At 44.2% G+C, this 22606-nt stretch overlaps 1 protein-coding gene across 1 annotated transcript in view; it reads left to right on the top strand.

Annotated features, from left to right (window-relative positions):
- Nucleotides 1-22606, top strand: part of SLC9A2 (solute carrier family 9 member A2) — a 90738-nt gene that overhangs the window by 25488 nt on the left and 42644 nt on the right. The window contains exons 2-3 of the mRNA XM_024116600.3: nt 7541-8004; nt 15153-15403. Of these exons, the coding sequence (XP_023972368.1) occupies nt 7541-8004; nt 15153-15403 (715 nt within the window). The remainder of the gene's footprint in view (nt 1-7540; nt 8005-15152; nt 15404-22606) is intronic.

Raw genomic sequence — 22606 nt, forward strand, 5'->3', positions numbered from 1 at the left:
TCACTCACAGAAGACTTCTAGCCACCAAAACGTGTGCGGGTTTTCCACACCACGTAGTTCTCCATCCTCTGTGGACTGTAGTTGGGTGTCGTGCAATTCAGTTCAGTTCTGATATTATCACACTGGACTTGGCATCAGATCCCACTCATCCAGGGCTCAGTCTCACAACACCGCCCCCATTGCTGCTGCCATCTGTGAGTCCCAGGTGGTCACCTGTGCTTCTTACTGGCTGACTATAAACTGGGGTTCTCATGATGCCTTCCATGGGTTCAATAATTTGCTAGCACAGCTCACAGAACTCAGGGAAACAGTTATGTTGACTGGGTTATTATATAATAAAGGATACGGATGAACAGCTAGATAGAGAGATACATGGAGTAAGGTCTGGAAGGGTCTTGAGTTCAGGAGCTTCTGTCCCTGTGCAGTTGGCATGTACCACCTTCCCAGTGGGTAGATTTGTTCATCAACCCAGGAGCTCTCTGAATCCCATAGTTGAGGGGCTTTTATTGAGGCTCCATCACATGGGCCAGATCAATTAGTAAGGCCATTGCCAGTGGTGGGGGAGGGGTGGAGCTGAACATTCCAAGCTTCTACTCATAGTTGGTCTTTCTGGTAACGTATCCAGGAGCCTACCAAGATTAGAGCAAAAGATGTTCCTATCACCCAGAAAATTCTAAGGAAGTTAAGAACTCTGTGTTGAGACTTGAAGGCAAAGACCAAATGGTAGAACAAAAGAGGCTCTTAGCACCTTTATCACTTAGGGAGTGAGCAAGGTTTTAGGAGCTCTGTCCAGGAGCTGGGGATGAAGAACAAAATAGCTATTTTTTTTTTTTATTATATCACAGTATCACACTCACATCCCTCATCCAGGCCAGCAACACATTCTGTTGGAGCAACTCTCAAGATATATCCAGCATCCAACCTCTCCTCATTCTCCTCACCACGTTCATGAAAGCCACCATCATCTCTTTCCCGTGTTACTGGAAGATTCTTGACTAGTCTTCCTGCTTCTCTTCTTCCACAGCAGCCAGATGACCCTGTAAAACTGTGAATCTGATCATGACACTCCTCTGTTCAGAAACCTTCAGTGGCTCCCTGTCGGTCTCAGAGACTATCCAGAGTCTTTCCCGTGGGGACAGGCTTGGCGTGCTCTAGCGTTTTGCTGCCTCTCTTTCATCATTCCCTACCATGTTCTCCTTACTTCCCTTGCTCAGGGCGCTCCCAGCTCAGGGCCCTTGTTCCTCTCTGTTTTAGAAAGTTCTTCCACCATGTCCCACACCCTCACTTCATGCAGGGTTTTGTTCAGAGGTCACCCATCAAAGAGGCTTTCCCTGCCCACACTGATGTCAGATTCTACCCCGCCCTGTCCTCTGGATACCCTCACCCTTCTCTGCCTTTCTTTGTAGTGTTCATCAGCACCTGTCAACTGTGTATTTACTGGTTGATTTATATATTTTATTGCCCGTCACTGAAGCCTTCCAGTGAAAAAAACTTTCTTTTATTCACCACTACATCCCTAGTGCTTTGATATGGTACCCAGCACATAGTGGGGTCTCCATAAATGTCTACTGTATGAAAAACAAGATTGAATGAGATGGATACTTTTTATTGCTTGCTTTTTCCCTGTCATATATAATGCTGGAATGTAGTTTTTTCGTTTGTTATATGTAACTGGTTTTTTCTTTTTTTCATTGCTAAATAGTAGGATTCTGTCATTAACCCCTCCTTGTGCTGAGTGGCTCTCCTTACAGACTGGACTTTATGAGATTATGTATAGATCCCTTTGGAGTTTGGGCTGTTCTTACACTTTTTAGTCACATGTTTGCGTCAACTTTTTATTTATTTCTACCGATGGTTAATTACATACATCTGGTTTAAAACTCTAACTGGACAGCCTTGATCCTCTCATTTCCAAAGTCTGGTCTCTGGTTTCTTGGGAGGAGCTTGTCCGCTCCATGTGTGGAAGACAAGGATGGTTTGAGACACCCTCACTGGCTCCCCCTCCCCTTACCCACAGAACAAAGGCGGGTTGTGAAGGATCAGCTTTCCAGGCCTTCTACAGTGTGGCTGCTCCCTGCTTGATGGCCCCTCTCCGCTGACTTGCCCTTTACACTTCATATTCAGGCCAGCCCTGCCACCCTGTCCTCAGGATGCCCAGCCTTTCCTCCTGTCTTCCTTGTGCTTCATCCCCTCCGAATGGAAATATCCACATCCAGCTATCTCAATGCCACCTCCTCCAGTTCCTTCTTGAATTTCCTCATCTGAATTAATTTCCCTCCTCTCCTTACTTCCCTGGTACTTATTATACCTCTTCTTTTATAGCATGTATCACTTTCTATCTTGTACTGTAATTACTTACAGTGTTATCTTATGTGCCAAATATAAGCTCACTGAAGACATGGCCCATTTGTGATCCATCTCTGGGCCCCTCAGAGTCTTATACAGGGAAGGTACTCAACAAATACCCTCTTAAGGGTTTAACTCTGCTTGTTCCTTCTCAGGTTCTTCATGGACAGACTAAACACATATTGGTTTTCTCTTTTTTGTAAGTGGTCAAGTCATTTGGAAAAATTCAATACCATCTAAGTTCTGCTTTGGGATAATCCCAACAAAATTTTAATGTTTCCTTTGTAATTTAATATTTTTCAATTAATCTATTATTATAAGTCCTTTGCAGATCTCATAAGTGGAGCATTTTTAAGACCTCTGTCTTCACAGTTGTGCTACTTTTTGATAGAGAGAAATTAGATGTATGTTTCAATCCCAGCATGTGACTAAGTGTTGTGAGAAGTCCATATTCACAGGTTAATGTTACTGACATAGAGCAGTTTATTCTGCTCTATTTACTGACTTCTATTCTTTTTATATATTTATTTGCTTATCTTTTTATTATTTGCTTATATTATTTATTTACTCAATTTGATTCTACTTATTTTTAGAGTTAAATTTTCTCACTTGGTCTTTGTCAACTAGAGTTATCATGCAGTGATAGCAGTTTGTTTTTATGTATCTGATCAGAGTGGTATTTCTTACTATTTTCTCTCTGCTTCTGCCTATTGCATGTTTGCAATTCTATTTTTTAATGTATATTTGATTGCTATGTGAATTGGGATACATAAAGTCAGCATTTTTAGACTTGAACAAACTTGTTTATTTCTCTTAAAAACAAGTTTAATGTATTCCATAAATATTTACCTTTTGTTCTCCAACCAAATAGGCATAACTTTCTGAATATTCTTTATTTTAAATCCACAGTTTCCCAGAGTTGCTTCAAGAAGCACCAGCCAGGGAAGCTAGTTCTGGGTCTGGCAGCCACAATGGCTGCCCTCACTGACCTTGTTCCCAAGGTTACTTGTCCCCTACTTAACATGGGCTTGGCATATATTTGTGGATCTAATAAATATCATTTTTTTTAGGCTCCCTTAAAACATGGAGCGTGAGTTAGAACGTGTGTGTCTGTATTCACCTCCAGTGAGAAGTTTCTCAACTGAAGGTGTTTCTCTCTTCTTAGCTCTGCAGGTTTCCACTTTCCCTTGCTGTTGTGCTGCTGGTTAATTAGAACTGTATTTTTTGGGAAACATTTTGTATTTTTTTGTTGGTGGTGGTGGTGGTGGAGGGGTGGTTTTCTCTGATTCAGATTTTTGCATTGTTGGTCTTTTATGGATCCTGCTCTCTGGAAGCTTCCTGTGTTACTATTGTTCACTTTGCTTTCTTTCCAGAATTTAACAAATGGGTTATTTTATGTGTAATGAGAAAATGTAGTGAATTAATTGCATTGCACTCAGTTATACCTAGATCTTTAGTTTTTAAGTTCAGTTCATTCCAGCACTTATATGCAAAGAGAAATGAAGATAGAGTCACTCGACTGTGTATTTGGTATGAGATCCTAATTCTGTTCCCTTTCCCACTAAGTGAATTTCTGTTGCAATTAAAATAAAATAAATTTTAAAACATCCATCCTCACAGACTTTTATGTTCCATAAATAAAAAGTGAATGACACAAGTACAATGCCCCAGACACTCTAAATAGAAGTTAGCAGGAAATACAAGGTACAAACTGAACCAGGGTAAGTAAACCACATAGACCATATAGAACCATATAGACCATATAGAGCCATGCTGGGGGCCAAGAATGGCTTTGACATTTTTAAATGGTTAAACAAAATCAAAACAAGAGTGATATTTGGTGACATATAAAATTGTGTTCTAGTTTCAAAGCCCATAAATAAACTTTGATCGGAATACACCCACACCGATGCATTTAGATATTAACTCTGGCTACTTTTGTACTATAATAGCAAAGTATGGCCTGCAAGCTGAAAGCATTTACTCTCAGGCCCTTTACAGAAAAAAGTTAACTGACCCCTGGACTAAATAGTAGATTGTACCTTCAGTAGCTCATGTTCAGCCTTGTAAAAATCATCAAAAAGTTTTCTCCTGATAACTGATGTATTTGTCAATACTATTAGGTGGGATAATGACCCTGGTCTGTTCAAGTTCATTTTCTCTTCAAGAAATACTTGGTTGTGGCCAGGGGAGCCATAAACATATGCACATGTGAAAATGCTGATTTATTTGTTGTATTCTGTGAACAGTGAAATTTAAGAAGCCTTTATTTGGTTTTGTTTTGACTAACTGCTTTGCTAGGAGGTTTGACACCTGTGGTTGGTGAAAGAATAGACACTTCCGCACAGAACCGTTTTTTGCCAGGAGGGAGTGTTATAAAATTCAGCGTCTCTGCTTAATGTTCCCCAAAAAGCACCGAACTCAGATCTCTTGTGACCGCGCTTCATCTAATCCCTTCTTGCCTGTGGAACAACTGGGCAGGTTCAGTAACTGCTGTCCTATTTCAAGCAAGGGTCACTCAGAGCAGTTCTGAATGGCCTAAGCATTCAGAAGAGAAAGGCGAACAGCCTTTTCTAAATATAAACACCTGTTTTCTTAAACAAGTGCGCTTGGCCTGTTGCCGTTCTTTTCTGATTTTGGCGACCACGGGATCTTCCCCTGCTCCTTTCCCTTCCTCCAGGCCTCCTTTAGCCCTCCATCCTGGTGGCCCTTCTGCCTGACTGCATCCTGGTTTCCCGCTCACCTGGGGTCCTGGTCAGGATCAGTCACGTGGCAAGCACGGCGGCCGTTGGTCCCTCCCTGGGATGCATTTAAGCGGGCAGGGTTTCTTCCTTTCTCCCACCTACCTGGCTGGTCTCCCATGCTCCGTTCTTAGGAGTAAGGATCTCCTTTCAACACAGTGAAGGACGGCACCCCCGTGTGAGGGCACAGGGTACCAAGGCTGGGTGGCAGAACAGGAAAGAAAAAGGCAGAAGAGGAAGCAGGAGCCCGCCAAAGCAGGCTTTGTCCAGTTTCCAGTTGGTTTGCAGAGATCCTGTTCCTCGCTTCTGGGCCTCTCACCGCTGCGGCCTCTCCCGTTGCGGAGCACAGGCTCCGGACGCGCAGGCTTAGCGGCCATGGCTCACGGGCCCAGCCGCTCCGCGGCATGTGGGATCCTCCCGGACCGGGGCGCGAACCCGCGTCCCCTGCATCAGCAGGCGGACTCTCAACCACTGCGCCACCAGGGAAGTCCTGGGCATTTCTTGAGAACCGTTGTCTCTTGCTTTTTCAAGTAGAAGAGAGACAGAAAACAAAGAGCATACGTGACATTGCAGGCCAGTGGTTAGTTACTGTTACCGCTGTTTATGGGAAAGGTGTGTGTGTGTCCCCATTTCACAGATGAGCACACCTGGCCTGGGCCTGGTGGGAACCCCTCCGAGGCCACACGCAGGGAGTCGGGGAGCTGGATTCCAAGCCGGGGGCAGCTGTTATGGCCCAGGGCACACAGGGCGCCCTCAGATTGGGCCTTTGTGCTCTGCGTTCCACCAAGGAGCAGGTTGCACTGGACCCCAGGGGGCCAGGGAGGCTGTACCAGGACATCCTTATCTTACAGGGAAAGTTGGTATGGAAGCAGGAGTCAGCGTGCGGAGGGGTTGCAAAGATGTGGTTTTCAGTGGACATATTTTTTTTTAACTTCTCTGTTTAACATAGAGAGGTCAACAGGCCAGAGGGGTCAGGGGTCTGGCGTGGCTGCATCAGCTGAATGCATTTATTGCCCAATGATGATTGGAGTCTGCTGTAACGTGAGTAGGAAAATACTCCAAGCTGGAGGAATGAATTGAATACCCAATATAAAGATGTTCACTTTATTATTTAGAAATTAATTCTTAAAGAAATTTAAAATTTCTTCAAATTATGGTTACATTTGGGGGGGGGCCACACATATTTCATGCTATGACTTCGGTATGGTTTGTAGGCTTCTAAGGGTTTACTTGTTAAACCTGCAGTGATTGTAAGTTTCTAAGGACTTACTCTGTCATTTTAATACAATCTTCCTATAATTCAGATAATTTCCATTTGCTGCTTTAATTCTAAAAGGTATGAAATGCCTTCAGGATGGCCCGCTATTGCCTTGCCAATAAGGGCTGGACGCACGTAAGCCCTGCCAAGTGACCTCCGTGTGTGAAGTTGCTTCCTGTGTTGCCCACGTGCTGGTATCACACGCATTTCCCTCCTGTTTCCCTGCTACGGGCCGCCCCCTAACATGGTGTCTGCATTAAAGCCACACTGGGCTCCACCTTGAATTAGGAAAAGGTGTTTTCTTCCATTCCTTCACTTCTTAGGAGACTCTTCCTGCCTTCTCTATGTGATTAATGCAAGATGCTGCCTCATCCATGCCATCCTCAGCAGATTTCCTCTTCTCTGTTCCCTTAGTGCTTGACTGGGGCTTTACCATATGATGCCTTATACTAGAGTAAGTCATAAACACACCTGTTCCTGCCTTGATGAGAAACTCTATGACATTGGAGATCATGGCGTGTTTATATGCCTCACTTTTCGGTAGTTATCTGATGGACCTTTGATGTTGATTTGGTTGTCTCTGAAGGAGCAGACACCTGAAAATTAAATGTATTCCGCATTCCAAATGAAGGAATCTGAAATTAGAAATATTGATATTCAGGAAGTTACAAACTCTTCTCAATACCAGAGGGGACTAGCAGCAATCCCAAACCTGGCCCGTGATCTGACCACCTGGGCAAAGACCCCGTATCTTTTTGAGCCTCAGTTTCCACTTAAATAAAAAAAAGGGGTGAAAGTGCCTCCTTGCCCACTCCTTAGGGTTTTTATGAGGATGAAACGGTTTGTGACATCTGAAAATGTGTTGGGAATCACAATATTGCTTCAAATGTAAAATTGCAGTCTTATTTAAGAAAATAGGCATTTAGATGAAAGCTGTGCTGTTTAGATATCGTGTTCCTATGGTATTCTACTTCTGATTTAAATTGAAATGTGTACCTGAATGTGCTTTGTGAATAGTTTTAAGGGGATCATCTGACTTTTGCATCGTAATATCTAAAGCCGGTGTATAGCCAATTACGCTGACCTGGGAGATTTTGAAATAGGACCTATTGGTTCTGTCAGAGAGAACCAGTTTGCCTTTTCCCTAGTTCTCACATGACCCAAATTTCGTCTTCATTTATTTTTTCTTTAACAGGCTTCCATCTGTATCACAAGTTACCCACCATAGTGCCTGAGAGCTGCCTCCTCATCATGGTTGGACTTCTGCTGGGTGGGATTATTTTTGGAGTGGATGAGAAATCCCCCCCGGCCATGAAGACGGATGTGTTTTTCCTGTACCTCCTCCCCCCCATCGTGCTCGATGCGGGCTATTTCATGCCCACCCGCCCGTTCTTCGAGAACATTGGCACCATCTTCTGGTACGCCGTGGTCGGAACGCTTTGGAATTCCATCGGCATCGGGGTGTCTCTGTTTGGGATCTGCCAGATCGAAGCCTTCGGCCTGAGTGACATCACTTTGCTCCAGAACCTGCTCTTTGGCAGCTTAATCTCGGCTGTGGACCCCGTGGCCGTGCTCGCCGTCTTCGAGAATATCCACGTCAACGAGCAGCTCTACATCCTGGTCTTTGGGGAGTCCCTGCTGAATGATGCCGTGACAGTGGTGAGTGACGGTTCACACGACATCACTCCACCAGGCCGGGGCCGCCACCCACCAGCCGCCGAGGGGAGACCCTGTCTGCAGAGCAGGCAGCTGAGCCGTCCCCAGCCCTGCGCTGGGAAGGGCCCCTCGCTTGGTTCAAGGCTCTGTTCTCACCGTCTTAAAATTCTCAGTAAATTTATTATTTGTTATTTATCTGAGATTCTACAAAGGGCCCCTCACTTCATTTTGCCTGGATCCTGCCAGCTGTGTGGCTGGTCCCTGCTTGTACGGCTTTGCTGCTGCCAGAGAAGCATCACAGTGGCCGTGACCTGTGTATCCCTGGAGGCTTCTCACTGTGACAGCTTCAACAGTGATGGTTTTTTTTATCAGAATTCAAAGGACTCCAGGTCCCAGCGTTCTTTGTGAGAAGTGCTGCTCTCAGTATGTGACGTGTATAGTACAGGTGAAAGGATCACGCCCACCGAGTGCTGTTCTCCCTCTGGGGAGGGTGGATTTTTTATTTCCGATTGGAGGCAAATTTTTCGTCACACAGCTCACTTCCTCTTCTTACTCAGCCAGCAGACTTTGGGTCCTCACCATTTTCCCGTAAATGTGTATTTATTCAGAAAATGCAAATTGTTTTTGATTCTCACTAATTGCCACATAATTAGAGTCAGAGGCTGTCATGAGCTTAACGTTAGGAGGATTGACCTGCTTCCTGAGCTCAGGCGAGAAGCCTCTCCCCTCACCCACATGGCTGTCCAGACCTTCTCCACCAGCCAAGGACACTCAGCTGACCTTGGGCTGGTTAACCAGTCAGCGGGCACTGGTGATGCTGTTTTATGTTAGCCGGAATTCTACAGTAGGGATGGTGATATAGGAACGGTAGCGAATGCATACCTTGTGCTCGGAGTTTTATAACAGCCTCTGAAATAGGTATTCTTCCCATTTTGCAAATAAGAAAATTGAAGGAAATGTTAAGTAAAGTGTATTTAAGTAACTTAAGTAATTTATATTATCCCCTCTGTTAGTTCCTGTTATTAAAATGGTATTCCTGATTCATGTAAAAGTTAACGTAGATTTCAAGAAAAAAAAGAGTCAATTCGCTTCAGTTTTAGTGTGTATGTGTTCCTTAAAGAGTGCCTGATGAGGGTCCTTCCATCTAAGTTGGAGAAAGGATTCTTTTGGTAATTTGTCACTTTTTTTAATTTTTATTTTTGAAAAATTTATTTATTTATTTATTTGGCTGCGTCGGGTCTTAGTTGCGGCACGCAGGATCTTCGTTGCGGTGTGCGGGCTTCCCTCTGTTGTGGCTCGCAGGCTTCAGAGCGTGCGGGCTCAGTAGTTGTGGCGCACGGGCACAGTCGTTGTGGCGCTTAGTTGCGGCACGCAGGATCTTCGTTGCGGTGTGCGGGCTTCCCTCTGTTGTGGCTCGCAGGCTTCAGAGCGTGCGGGCTCAGTAGTTGTGGCGCACGGGCCCAGTCGTTGTGGCGCACGGGCTTAGTTGCCCCGCAGCATGTGGGATCTTAGTTCCCCAACCAGGGATCGAACGTACGTCCCCTGCATTGGAAGGTGGATTCTTAACCACTGGACCACCAGGGCGAGTTCCCGAGAGGGTTCTTTAAATGATGTCTTTTCCAGTATATGTAATGTCCTGTGTGCAGGTCATGGGGCATCTGATCCTCATCCAGATAGATTACTGTGATAAGCTTCAGAAACCAGCTTAGAATATCCTTTTAATAATTCAGTTAAACTTTACAATAATGTGACACACAAAAAACAGGTTAACATAGAAACCAACATTATTCTCTGTTAGCCTGTATTCAGACCCCTGACCTGAATAAAATATCACCTTTAAGGATGTTCGTTAACTCCATGTGGATATTATTACATAAAAATAATTTACTGATAAGGAAACGCCATTTTTTAGTATAGCTAAGAGCTACTTTGAGACAGTGCAGTTACCTCACTCAAGTAACAAAATCCACTTCATTTATTCCATTATTCATTAACAGTGCTTAGTCATTAACTCACCAGTATTAAATTTTAACTGGGAAACTGCCATAACAATGAAGATGTTTTATAACTCATTCTCATTTCCGGAGGCATGAAGTTTTCCATTGTGACTAATGTCTGATATACACATTTTTACCTTGGTTCTAGGGAGACTGTGGGAATTTCAGTGTGGGAATCTTGGGTCTATTTAGGGTATAGGAAACTTTACAAAGAAATAATAGCACCCTACTGCATTCCTCCTAGGGCAAGGTAGCAGCATCAGGTCAGTTTCAGAATGACCTGCCGTATCTTTGCACTGCTTTCCCTTCTCTTCTGAGATTTCTCATTCAGTCGCCTCGGTGGTCCAGTGTTTTGAGTGTGTCAAGAATCAGATCTCAGCAAACGATCTGGCTTAACTACCCTTTAAAGCATGCCTTCCAGAGGCACATCCTGTGCTTTCTGTCCAGAGGCTCGAAGCCATCAGATGTGGTTTTACGGACAAGACGGAGGGCTGACCCAGAGAGGGCAGTGAGCCAGGTTGAGAGCCAGCCATTCCACTGCAGGAAGCGGGCCAAGGACGGAGAAAGGGCATGGCTGCTCTTTAGATGTGGAGCCCTTGTTTCCAGGCCAAAGCCTGTAAGTCAGAAGGACTCTAGTGGTTTCAAATGAAAGAGGCTTCGTTGGTAGGTTATTTACCCTGGGCCAAAAGCCATGTGGACCCTTAAAGCCACCTCCCACAGATATCAGGGCATGCTTGGGGGGGTTTGTCCACCTAACACTGAAGAATAACCCCCCAGGTATTTCCTTCACCAGACTGGCTGAATAGTGGGCTGAATTGACCAGGTGTTAGGAACAATTAGCAAATGGTATAAAAAATTATAATTTTGTCTCCTAGTCAGGTGTTCTCAAAGAATAGAAGTAGAGATGTTTTACAGAAGATTCTTTGATTCATTCATCTAGTCTTATGTCTAGGAGAGGTTTAAGGAACTCATGGGTTAGGGAAAGGTATGAAAAACATAGACCCTGCTGCATACCTGGAGAAGGATGAGTCACTACATGCTGCAGCTAGAAGGGTAGAGATTAAACAGAGAGAAGTCAGGTTAAAAACGTAGGCTGGAGGATGAGCAGAATTGAAGGTCAGGCAATCAACTGATAAGTTCAATAGTGAGCTTAGAAGATTTGAAAGGGAGAAAATCTACCACAAAAATGTCTCAAAGCAAAGGGAAATTGATAATATATAATATAAACTGAAGTCAAACTCTTTGTTCTGTGGTCTGGGGCTATCATAGATTGGAATTACCTGGAGAAATGACAGTCAAAAAAGAAAAAGCTGAGCTTTTTAAATAGGATTTTCGTGCTTTCCCTTATAAGAAATATTTTAAGAAAAACCTTTCAAACTTTCCCTTATTGGGTAAAGATTGTTCGGGTTCTCAGCTATCTGAGAAGTACTGCTGTTTCCATTGCTGCCCATGATCGAATGAGTTAGGCTTACACGGTAATTTCTAGAAGGTGTGAAGGCAGCCATTGAATATTCTGACACATTTTCCAAGAACACTTAAAGAGTTTCCTCAGTCTACCCTAACTAGAGTTGGTTAAGGAGAGCTGGCTCTTAAGTCAGAAGATAGGGATACACACTAATGGCCCAGACATTATGTGCCGTGCAGTGGAATTTAACTCAGGAAGAAGCTGGAGAGTAAAGAGTGACCACTTGGTACTTAATTTTGCTTTTGCAAATAGCAGAACAGATTCAAAATTACTTATGCAAAAATGATTATCCTTTGTGCTTCGTATCAGGAAAAATGACCTGAAAACTATTTTTCCGGAACAGAGCTGCGCTGAACAAAAACTCTGTAGTTTTTGCATCCTTGAAGTATATGATTTCACTGCATTGTTGCACATTTTAAATCAAAGTTCAAAACAGATCATATCTAATTTTAATATACACAAGTATTTTTAAAAAAATAATAATGAATAGAAACATTTGAAAGTACTCAGCTGTCACATTAGCCTGTTACATTGATAGAATCCAGCAAACAGGCACCCCTGGCTTTTCAGTTTTCTAAAGATACAGTTGTCAAGTTGAGGTCAACTTTGCACAGACCAACTAGAGACGTAATTGCAGCCACATACATAATACATATACATATACTACATACAAATTATAACTTCAAAAGCACCTTCCTATATAGATTCCCTTGTGGTAAAATTAAAGGACGTAACTGGCATGAACTAACTGTGGGGCTATGGCTGGTTGTAACTAAAAGAATTTTATCTTGTGCCCATGCCTAGGTATCAGGTTCAGTGTACAACGGGTGGGAGGTTATGGAAAGCTTTCTGGTTGTCAAGGTAACGTCTCTACCTAAGCTAGTTTCTCGTAAGGTGGCCCCAGCATCCGAGGAAGTGGAATGATGAAACTGGAGCTTCTGACAACGCACTGAAAGTGAAGAGCCTGTGACTCGGCTTTACTCTTTGCAAAACCTAAAGGGATATTAAACACAGAATGTACGTTTGAGAGACGCCATGGCTGGGGCTGCCTGGAACACAGCTTGGGAAAGGTTACAGTGTATTCCCGTTGTTCCTCTGGAACGAGTACCCGATCTTCCTTTGGAGGCCTCATCAGTGTCTAGATGGGGTCGGGAGGGGAGCTGAGACAGAAAGAGGAGAAGACGTGGGTTCTGTGCACAGGGAATTTCTAATTTCTCGGAGGAAATGAGGTTGGCATTCGAGAGGCAGCACCAGCAACACAGGATGGCGCGTCCCCAAATGCTGGACGGTTTGGGGCACCATCTGTGACGCAGGAGGGGCAGAGGGGAGGGCGACTCGCGGCGCTGTAGGAATCCAGGAAGGCCGGAGAGGAACAGCCCCTTGAGCGGCTCCATGGAAGACAGATAGAGTTTCCCTCGGTTTAGGGGCTGGGTTTCTATCAAGAGAAGCCAGGGACAGGGCTGAATACATACGGTGTGCTTTGGAGAGCCGTGGTGAGACCCTGTCCTAGACCGCAGGGTGTCACAAAGCATTAAAAAAAAAAAAAATGCATCAGGTGTATTGAGCCTTCTTCCCTAAGTCAGGCAGCCAACGATTTTCAACTTGAGAGTGAGGAATGGAATAAAGGAAGTGAGTCTTGTAGAAGCTGCAGGGGGCACTCAGCTGGTGGGGGCGGGAGGCAGGCGAGTGGAAACCGGGGGTCGGAGCCCGAGTGGCCCGGGGAGGCTCTCTGTGCAGGGCTGGAGGCTGGAAAATCTGTCCCTCTCCCTGGGCAGCAGGTGACCGGTGACCGTCCCCTTTTGGCCTGGGCTCTTTAGAGGCAAGGGGTAAATATAGAACATCTCTGATCCGCTCTCAGGAAGTGATCATGGCATGTTGATGTGGGTGAAGTCTGACACATGCAGCAGTCTCTGGATGCAAGGAAGCAGCACGACTGGAAGCCAGTTCTTTTCTGGCGAATGATGGTCCTTCGGGATATTTAAATCCTCGGGCTTGTGAGTTGCTTTTTTTCTTCTCTTAAACTCAAGTCATTTCTTGGTGGTCCAATACCAAATGCTCTCAACTGTTACACCACCAATCAAGAGAAGGGAAAAGCCCACTGCTTTCTAAGGAATAATCCACTTTTTTCTGTTTTTTTTGTTTTTTGCCAAAACCAACAGATATTTATTGTCATCTAATAGGCAACATGGAAGAAGTAAATCGTAATAAGGCGAGATCCTTAATTACAAGGAGTTTATGATCCAGTAGGAAAGAGGAAAAAGTTCCCCGAAACCTGTAATGTGTAGGCTATAAAGGGCCGTTAGTGAAGTAAAAAAGGGTGGAATGGCTTTTTGCCAGGACACACTCTGGTTAGCAGCGTGTCTGACTCATTCTCATGGTTAAAACTGAAGAACTGACCCAGAGGTAGGAGACCTGGATCCTGGTATCGCCTCTGACGTTTTGTGTGCCTGTGGACGGATGGGTTTAATTTTGAGTTTCTCAGAATCCCAAGGAGGGGGTAGCACGGCCTGTACTCCAAAGGTGCTCATCCCAGTGTCCCATTAGCCGGCTTTCCTGGAGATTCCCTCTGCAAATATCACAAGAAGCAGGGCACGTGCCTGACTGTATTTCACTTGCTGGCTTCATGAAAAAATTACTCCGGAGGAAGGCATCACTTCCCATGCCATTTGCTCAGTGGTCCTTGGAAACGTGTTTGAAAGCATCCTGCCCGGCAGGTGTGAATGCCTGACATTTTTGAAGACTTAATTAAACTATGTAAAAGACAGTGTAAATTTTTCAGAAACCAAGCAGCAGTGCAGTCTCATCACTTTAGAAGGACAAATGTGCATGAAGTTACAGTAGACACACACACACACTCACACACACACACTCTCACACACTCACACACACACACTCACACACACACACACTCTCACACACACACTCTCTCACACACACACTCACAGACTCTCTCACACACACACACTCTCACACACTCTCACACACACACATTCACACACACACACACACACTCACACACACACACACACACTCTCTCTCACACACACTCTCACACACACACACACACACTCACACACACACACACACACACACACACACACACTGGTTGCTGCCTCTTGGCCTGAAGAAAACCCCATCGGGTCTTGTGTTTCACCAGAGGTACATGTGTGGGCGGGGCAAGGACCTCAGTGACCTGGGAGGAGGATGTCTTCAGGGAGGGGACCTGTATGGATGGGTGGGTCCGTTCCCTGGTGCAACCCCACAACAGGGGCCTTGAAGTGTCCCTAAATTCACAGCCAGCACTGACAAGCTTTCTCTGGGACATACTCCTTCCCAAGCATTGGCAACGCAAGCAGGGTATGTTGAAAGGCAACCAAGCCGTTTAAAATAATCCTTTAGGATCTGAAAAGTGATGTTTTAGCAGTAAGTCATGTAAATAACTTTGAAGTCTCCTCTCTCTCACGTCTAGAAATAGTTTTCTTGATGACACGCTTTCATCAATGCTTTTTGTTTGCAGCTATTAAATGCACTGTTAAAATACGAGATAAAGAGACGCCCAGTCACTCCCACTGATCGTCCACTTTGGGGCCCAGAAGACACGCCCTTGTTAGGAGGCAGGAAGATCTCTGGGGCCGTGAGGATGTCGGGGAAGTCGGGGGGTCCTGACGTGCTCTCTGCCTCTCCCGCAGGTCTTGTACAACCTGTTCAAGTCTTTCTGTCAGATGAAGACCATCGAGACCATCGACGTGTTTGCCGGAATCGCCAACTTCTTCGTCGTGGGGATTGGCGGGGTGCTGATTGGCATCTTCCTGGGCTTCATCGCCGCGTTCACCACTCGCTTCACACACAACATCCGCGTGATCGAGCCGCTCTTCGTCTTCCTGTACAGCTATCTGTCCTACATCACAGCCGAGATGTTCCACCTGTCAGGCATTATGGCGTAAGTATTGAACTCCTTGTAAAAAGCGCTTGGTGGCATTTCGTGGAATTCATGTATTCTAAGCTGCGATGTGAACGTTGAATATTTTATGTAAAAGAGTAGATGTTCTTGAATTCTTTTAAGAAAAATTAAAAGTAGATTTTCGTTACTCTTTGTTTCAAAGAAATGAAAGTATGGATCAGCCAAATGTATCCTAAAACGGAACTTCCCTGGCGGTCCAGTGGTTGGGACTCCGCGCTTCCACTGCAGGGGGCCCGGGTTCAATCCCTGGTCCGGGAACTAAGATCCCGCATGCGGCCAAAAAAAAAAAAAAAAGTGTAGGCAAGTGATCTGGTGCTAAAATGGAAGCCTTAAAAGTGACCTCTTGGGGCTTCCCTGGTGGCACAGTGGTTGAGAGTCCGCCTGCCGCAGCGGGAGGGGCCGCGACAGTGACAGGCCCGCGTACCAAAAAAAAAAAAAAAAAAAAAAAAAAAAAAAAAATGACCTCTTGGATCTCATGAAATAAAACAATAAAGTGTTGGGGTGGATGGGCAGGCACCCGGAATGTTCTGAGTTTGATGCCCGTTCAGTGTTGCTCAGGTCCACTGGCTGCACCCAGGCTGTATCCCCCAGACTTTGTCTGGAATTCTGGAATTGCTTATGTCAATTCCTTTGAACAATGTTAGTAGTAGAGAACCTTCACTCTGTATGATAGATTTGATTTGAGATCATAGCTTTACATCATTCAAAGCAAAATTCAGTGAATAAGGCACGCCATCGTGCACTTTTGAGTTCAGCTTCTTAAAGAAAGAGGTATGGTTATAAAGCAAGAAGTGGATAAAGCAAGAAATTATTTGTTAAAGATGCAGTTGTGTATCATTCACTAACTGATTTGGAAGGATGTTCTCAAAAAGTTCTGTAAGTGGCCGAAAAACGGTAGCGTTTGGATCCATTTTTAGCTGTTGGAGGGTCACTTTGAAGAAGGGTACTTGTTGGGTGTGGATGTTTCTACAGCTTCCAAGGATAAGCCTATCATATTATGGCCATACCTTGTATAGGGCCAGTGAGAAATGCTTACTAATGGAATGCTTTTCAAAGTTTTAATTTTGGGGAATTCCCTGGCAGTCCGGTGGCTAGGACTCCGCACTTCCACTGCTGGGGGCCTGGGTTCGATCCCTGGTCAGGGAACTAAGATCCCTCAAGCCTTGTGGCCAAAAAAAAAAAAAAAAAAAAAAGTTTTAATTTTGACAAATATTTATTTACAGCGTAATACATGTTAGGCTCTCCTGCTGGGGCCTGCTATGCTATTTAGAGTTTTGTGTTGTAAATGTAGGTCTAGTTCTTCCTGAAGTTTTCTCTTGCACCCTGATTTAGGTGATGCTTTGATTAAGGATTGTTTTGCTTTTGCCCCGCATCACCACTTTCATAGCAGAAGCAGATGAGGTTTGTCTCCCTCCACGAGGAGAGTGGAATCCACTGTAGTGAAAGCCATGCGTTAGAAGGTTGTGTGGTTTTCTGTATCCCAGGGAACCTAAATAAAGCACCGTATTAATCCAGTCTGACCCAGTAATGAAATGTGCAGTGTCTTCCTGGTGGCTATTCATATCATTTTTGTATGACTTCCAGTTTCCTCACTGTTCTTTGACTGGTGTCATTGAAAGTGTCCGATCAGCTGGTGACAAGGTCTCTGCAAAGATTACAGGGCAGGGACTTTGTGTCTAGTTTCCCAGCAGTATTGTAGCAATGGTTGGTGTAAGAACCTTGAATATATTTCAGCCAAGTGCATATGTCAGAGTTCTAGAACCCTCACAGAGTTTTCTAAATATGCTTGTCCTGAGCGTGGGGAGGACAGGTGAAGTGTTGGATGGGGCTGGAGTGCTGGGGCGTCTCTGCTTAGAAATGTCTGGGGGCGCCCAGAGCCCACAGAGCTTGTGATGCCTCATGTCCCTGACCTCCTGCAAAGACGGGATCAGGGCTTTCCTTGCTCTGGGAATTAGGATGTCAGACACAAATGGGGCCACGTATTCCTGGGAAACTGCACGGGTAGTTCTCTACTGTGGTTTGTTGGCAGATGAAAAACCTCACTTTTGTCCACAATTTCAAAGTAAACATTTACTGTACAACTTAGTGCACAGAAAAGTCCTTTATTACATTGACATGAATATTGTCATAGCACACAGTGAGTGCACTAAAATTATGTTAGCAATTACATGAAATATTCCAGGAGATTTAAACACTTTTGCATTTTACCATGTACCCCTGTTAATGCTGTGACAGCGAACGAAGGGACAGATTTACGTCGAAGTGTGTTTGTTCTCAGAAGTCACACCCTGTTTCCTAAGGTGGGGTGATTAGTGTGGTCTTCAAAACCTGACCGTGTGTGTTGTCTCTGTATGGGGTACATCACAGACGTGCGTGTCCGCCCTTTGGAAAGTGCCCCGTGTGCACTTCCACGCTGTAATCACTGTCCTTACTGGAGGAGGTTGGTCCAGGGCATCGGTGTCATGATGTAATTAACATTGCACATCCACGAACACCTCTTTTATAGAACTCGTAATTTTTTCCGCGTTTAACTTGTACCGAGTGTAGAAATTCCTATCGTACTTCATGCTGATGGCACCTTCTTTTACCGTGGAAAAGCAGAGGTTAAGGTTAATGGGAGTGAAGGCACGTGACTTCTGAGCATGCTCAGTAGAGTCCCTTTTTGTTTAAGAGAAATGGGAAAGGGAAATCGGCAGAGGGGTCAGACAGCTGGGGAGCTGAGAGAAGGGTTTGAAGCACCTCTCTCTGAATTTGTAAGAGTGTGGAGCGTGAAACCTGGTCCTCCCAGGGTTTGTCCTCCCAGGGTTTGTCCTCCCCTCTCTCCCACTTCTCCATCTCTCTCGCCTTCTTCCTTCCTCTTCTTAATGCCTTTCCGATGCCCCCGTGCTTCAGCTTTGTCTTGGGTGGACTCTTGGGCAGACTGTCTTCGAATGAGATCATGTAATGAGCAGGTAGTTGATGCAAAAGTCTGATGAAAAAGAAACATCTTTCTGTAGAGCAGAAGATGGGTCTGGGTTCAAAATGCAGTGTCTTTTTTTGGTGTGTGTGTGTGTGAATGTTTACAGCAGCTTTATTCATAATCACCAAAACCTAGAAACAACTCAGATGTCTTTCATCTGGTGAATGAATAAACTAATTATGGTACATGTGTACAATGGAATTCCACTCAGCAATAAAAAGTAATGAACTATTAACATATGCAACAACATGGATAAATCTCAGATATATATTGCGAAGTGAGAGAACTCAGATTCCAAAGGATAAATTCAGTGTGATTCCAGTTATAAGATATTTTGCAAATGGCAAAACTATAGAGACAAAACAGATAAGTGATTTCCAGAGGATGGACATGAAGAGAAGGGTTGACTAGGAGGGGGCAGATGAGAGAATTTGTGGGAGTGATAAAACTGTTCTATTGTAGTGAAGGTTCTACAACTGTATGCATTTATCTCACTTCATAGAACTCCATACCAAAGAAGAGTGAATTTTACTCTATGTAAATTAAAAAAAAAATTTTATTGGAGCATAGTTGCTTTACAGTGTTGTGTTAGTTGTAGGTAGGAAAGCACTTGACAGGATTCCAGCATTTTGATTTCTTTGGAAAGATGTTGGAAGCAGTGTCTCTTGGCATCAACAAAGCCTGCTACTATCACTGCTGTTGGTTTTTTTGTCATGAACTTGTGATCTGATATGATTTTCACTGACAACAAGTAAATTAATAGGAGGTGGAGTTCCATCTGTCTTCTCGTTCTTTGTCTTAGAAGCTGTTTGGAGAGCTGACTTCTGGACAGTTTTAGGTTTTCTTTCCCCTTTGTGGCCTCTCCTAATACTTCAATTCTTAATTTAACGTTAAGGAATTACTTGTGTCCACGTGTTCCTGTGTGTTTAGGAGAGTTTTAGCTTCAAACACTAGGGGGTAGATGAAAGTTCCTGTTTTCTAATTTTCTAATATCTTCCTGCTCATTTCTATACTGGGATAAGTTGCTGAAGTAGGGACAGTGTGTACATGTGCATGTGTGTGTGTGCGTGTGCGTGCGTCAGAGTGCGTTTCCACAGCTCTAGAGCTAAAGTTAAGGGAAAGTTTCTAGTCTCTTAAACAAGACCCGTCACGTCTCAATAGCATTGGACCCTTCGAGTATCACAGCTCTAGAGTTGGGCTTGGAGAGGGGACTCATAGCATTGATTTTAGAAATTTGTGTCTTGGCTCACGTGTTTTGAACTTTATGTTCAGAAAACTGCGCAGAGTTAAAACAAAAATGATTCCCATCATCCCCCTTACCCAGGGACACTAACAGATGCTGAAGGGTTTCCTAAGTTCAGATCCACACCGACATGAACTGAGCTGGAACTCTCTTCCCTCTCGTGGACGTCAGGCACCTTTCTGGTCCTCACCTTGTACATTGCCCTGGGATCCAGTCATGGGATGCTGAAAACCCAACGTCCTGAAGAGGGAGATGCTTGGCCCCCACAGCAGCCGGCAGCCTGCCGGGAAACACTGATATCTCTTTGCTGTGCTCTACGAATTTAAAAAAAATGGCCAAGTCCTCCTTCTGATAGGACAGCAGGCACCCAATATTCTTTAGTTTTGTTTTCATGGGTTGGTCATTCCTTAGTCTTTCTTCTCTAGAGGGCACTTAAAATATTTTCGATTTGCTGTTTCAATTATTCTAGAAGCATTATTGCAAAGAAAGTAGGAAATGGTAATTACCAGTTCCGTCTTATGAATGAGCAAAGTGAGGCCCTGGTGGGCAAAAACCATGGCTGTAGGGTGAGGCCTGGGCCCTGGGTCTCCAGTTAACAGGCCCGTCCAGGATATGTCCCAGTATCCACTCTAACAATAAAAACAAGCACCTTTCAATGACATTTTTAAAATGAGACTTTAACAGGAATTTCCAGAATGATAGGCTCAGGGATGAAGTCAAGGAGCAGGGCTGATCTTGCTGGACGGAAGCGGTCACTGCTGAAGCTGGGAAGATCATGTTCCCTTTCTTTCCTGTTTTCCTTTGTATGAATCGGTGATTGTCATCTATTGAAAACTTTGAGAACAGTAAGAAAGCATGCTTTTGCTGGCCATTTTGTAGCTTCTTCTTCTGGTTGCTCCTAGTTTGCCCACCAGTTGTAGCAGTTAGAAGACCATCTCTTCAGGATACAGTCATACGAAACCAGAGCCCTACAGGCCAGAATGAATAGTTCACGTTGACTGGTCTTCTCAAAATATGGGGGAAAAGAAAAGAGCATGTGACATTTCAAGACATTCATAAAACATGATCCAAAGCATCATGTTTGATCGTTTGTTGATTTTGAGTGTTAAGACAGGTATCTTTTATTAATTTTCCCTAGCCTTTTCTCATGTTTACTGGATGTTTTTCTCCGTGTAAGAAGGTGACCTGGAGCTTTAACAAAACAATCTGGATAACACAACTTGGATAAATGCTAGTCTGCACACAAGTCATCAGTTATCACCTAGTCTCTGGCCTGGCCTCCATGTAAATGGAATTAGTCTTAAAGCCTGAAAAAACAGAGAGCAAGCAGGCCACATCATCTTATTTCTAGTTGGAGCTTTAAACTTCAAATTCACCCTAACCTAACACCCACATCTTCCCCTGAAACAAAAAAAAATTTTCTTGTAGAAGAAATGGCTATTAAAGACTGAGTCAGTTGCATAAGAATTGGCTTAATCCTGCAGCCAGCATGCAGAGTAGCTATTGGCTTCACTGCAGGCCAGCTGGGGCTCTTGGAGCAGGACAGGTAGAGAGGATGCCTTAGACCAGGGCTAAGTCCGGGTGCTGGGGGGTGTCTGTGCATGCCCGCATATCACGTAGAACAGCAGGGAGGTAGAGTTTGGAGGGAAAGGAGAGAGGGGACCATAACGCAGGCTTCCATCTATGGCTCTGGGTCTCATGCTCTGTTCATTGTCTCTTTGTACCTTATATTGTCTTGGCAAATAAAAGCTTTGTTTTTCATGACGCTGTATGCCTTCACCGATAGCTCTGACTGGTCAGAACTGACCTCTTTAAAATCTTATATGGGGACTTCCCTGGTGATCTCTGGTGGTTAAGACTCTGCGCTTCCACTGCAGGGGGCCCAGGTTCGATCCCTGGTCGGGGAACTAAGATCCTACACCCCGCATGCTGCGCGGTGCAGCAAAGAAACGAAAACAAAAAGAATGAGTGTTTACAGTGACCAATTCAGTTCTGTTTAAGTTAAATCAAATTGTAAAATAACAAGCCTATAAAAGTGGAAGAACAGTATGTATTTCAAAACTGCCAAAATAAAATATTTTTAAAAACCCTTATATATGACCACCTCAAACACTAAATGGCACGGGGGCAGTGGGTAAGGGAGGAAGATAGTAAACTGAGGCAGGAAATGAGTTAAAGAATAGAAAAAAGACAAATCGTATCTCCCTTAATTTTCTGGACACATTCAGGAAAAAAGTGAAAAAGAAACAAACAAAACTGTATTATATTTTTAATGGTGACTCACCTATCTTTTGTTTTCTTTTGTATAATTTTGCCTCACCTGCAGGGCAAAACTAGAAAAGGCAAGAAGGAATTTGAAATTGTAACCCTTTTTTTTCCCCTAGCTTTACTGAGATGTGGTTGACACACACCTTTGTGTAAGTTTAAGGTGTAAAAACGTGATGATTAGATAATATATGTATATTGCAAAAGGATCCCCGCCATAAAGTTAGCTGACACGTTCCTCACCTCACGTAGCTACCCTTCTTTGTGTGTGTGTGGTGAGAGCTTTCAAGTACACAATACAGTATTGTTAACTGCCTGTGCTATCGAATGTACCATCACATCCGGGATTTTCCAGTCACCATACTGCCCCTTAGATCCCAGAACGTATTCATCTTATAATTGGAAGTTTGTAGCCTGTGACCACTGTTACCTGTTTCCCGTACAACCCCTGCAAGCCCCTGGCAACCACCAATTGACTCTGTTTCTGTGACTTTGCTTTTTTTAGATTCCAGATACGTGAGATCACACAGTATTTGCCCAGATTAGTGTAAATGATTTGGGAACTTATTTTCATTTATTTTGATGGTTTAAACTCTTTTTTTTTTTTTTTTTTTTTTTTTTTTTTTTTTTTTTGTTACGGGGACCTCTCACCCCTGGGTTGTGGCCTCTCCCGTTGCGGAGCACAGGCTCCCGACGCGCAGGCTCAGCGGCCATG

The sequence above is a fragment of the Physeter macrocephalus genome, chromosome 12 (assembly GCF_002837175.3).
Source record: "Physeter macrocephalus isolate SW-GA chromosome 12, ASM283717v5, whole genome shotgun sequence".
Taxonomy (NCBI): Eukaryota; Metazoa; Chordata; class Mammalia; order Artiodactyla; family Physeteridae; genus Physeter; species Physeter macrocephalus.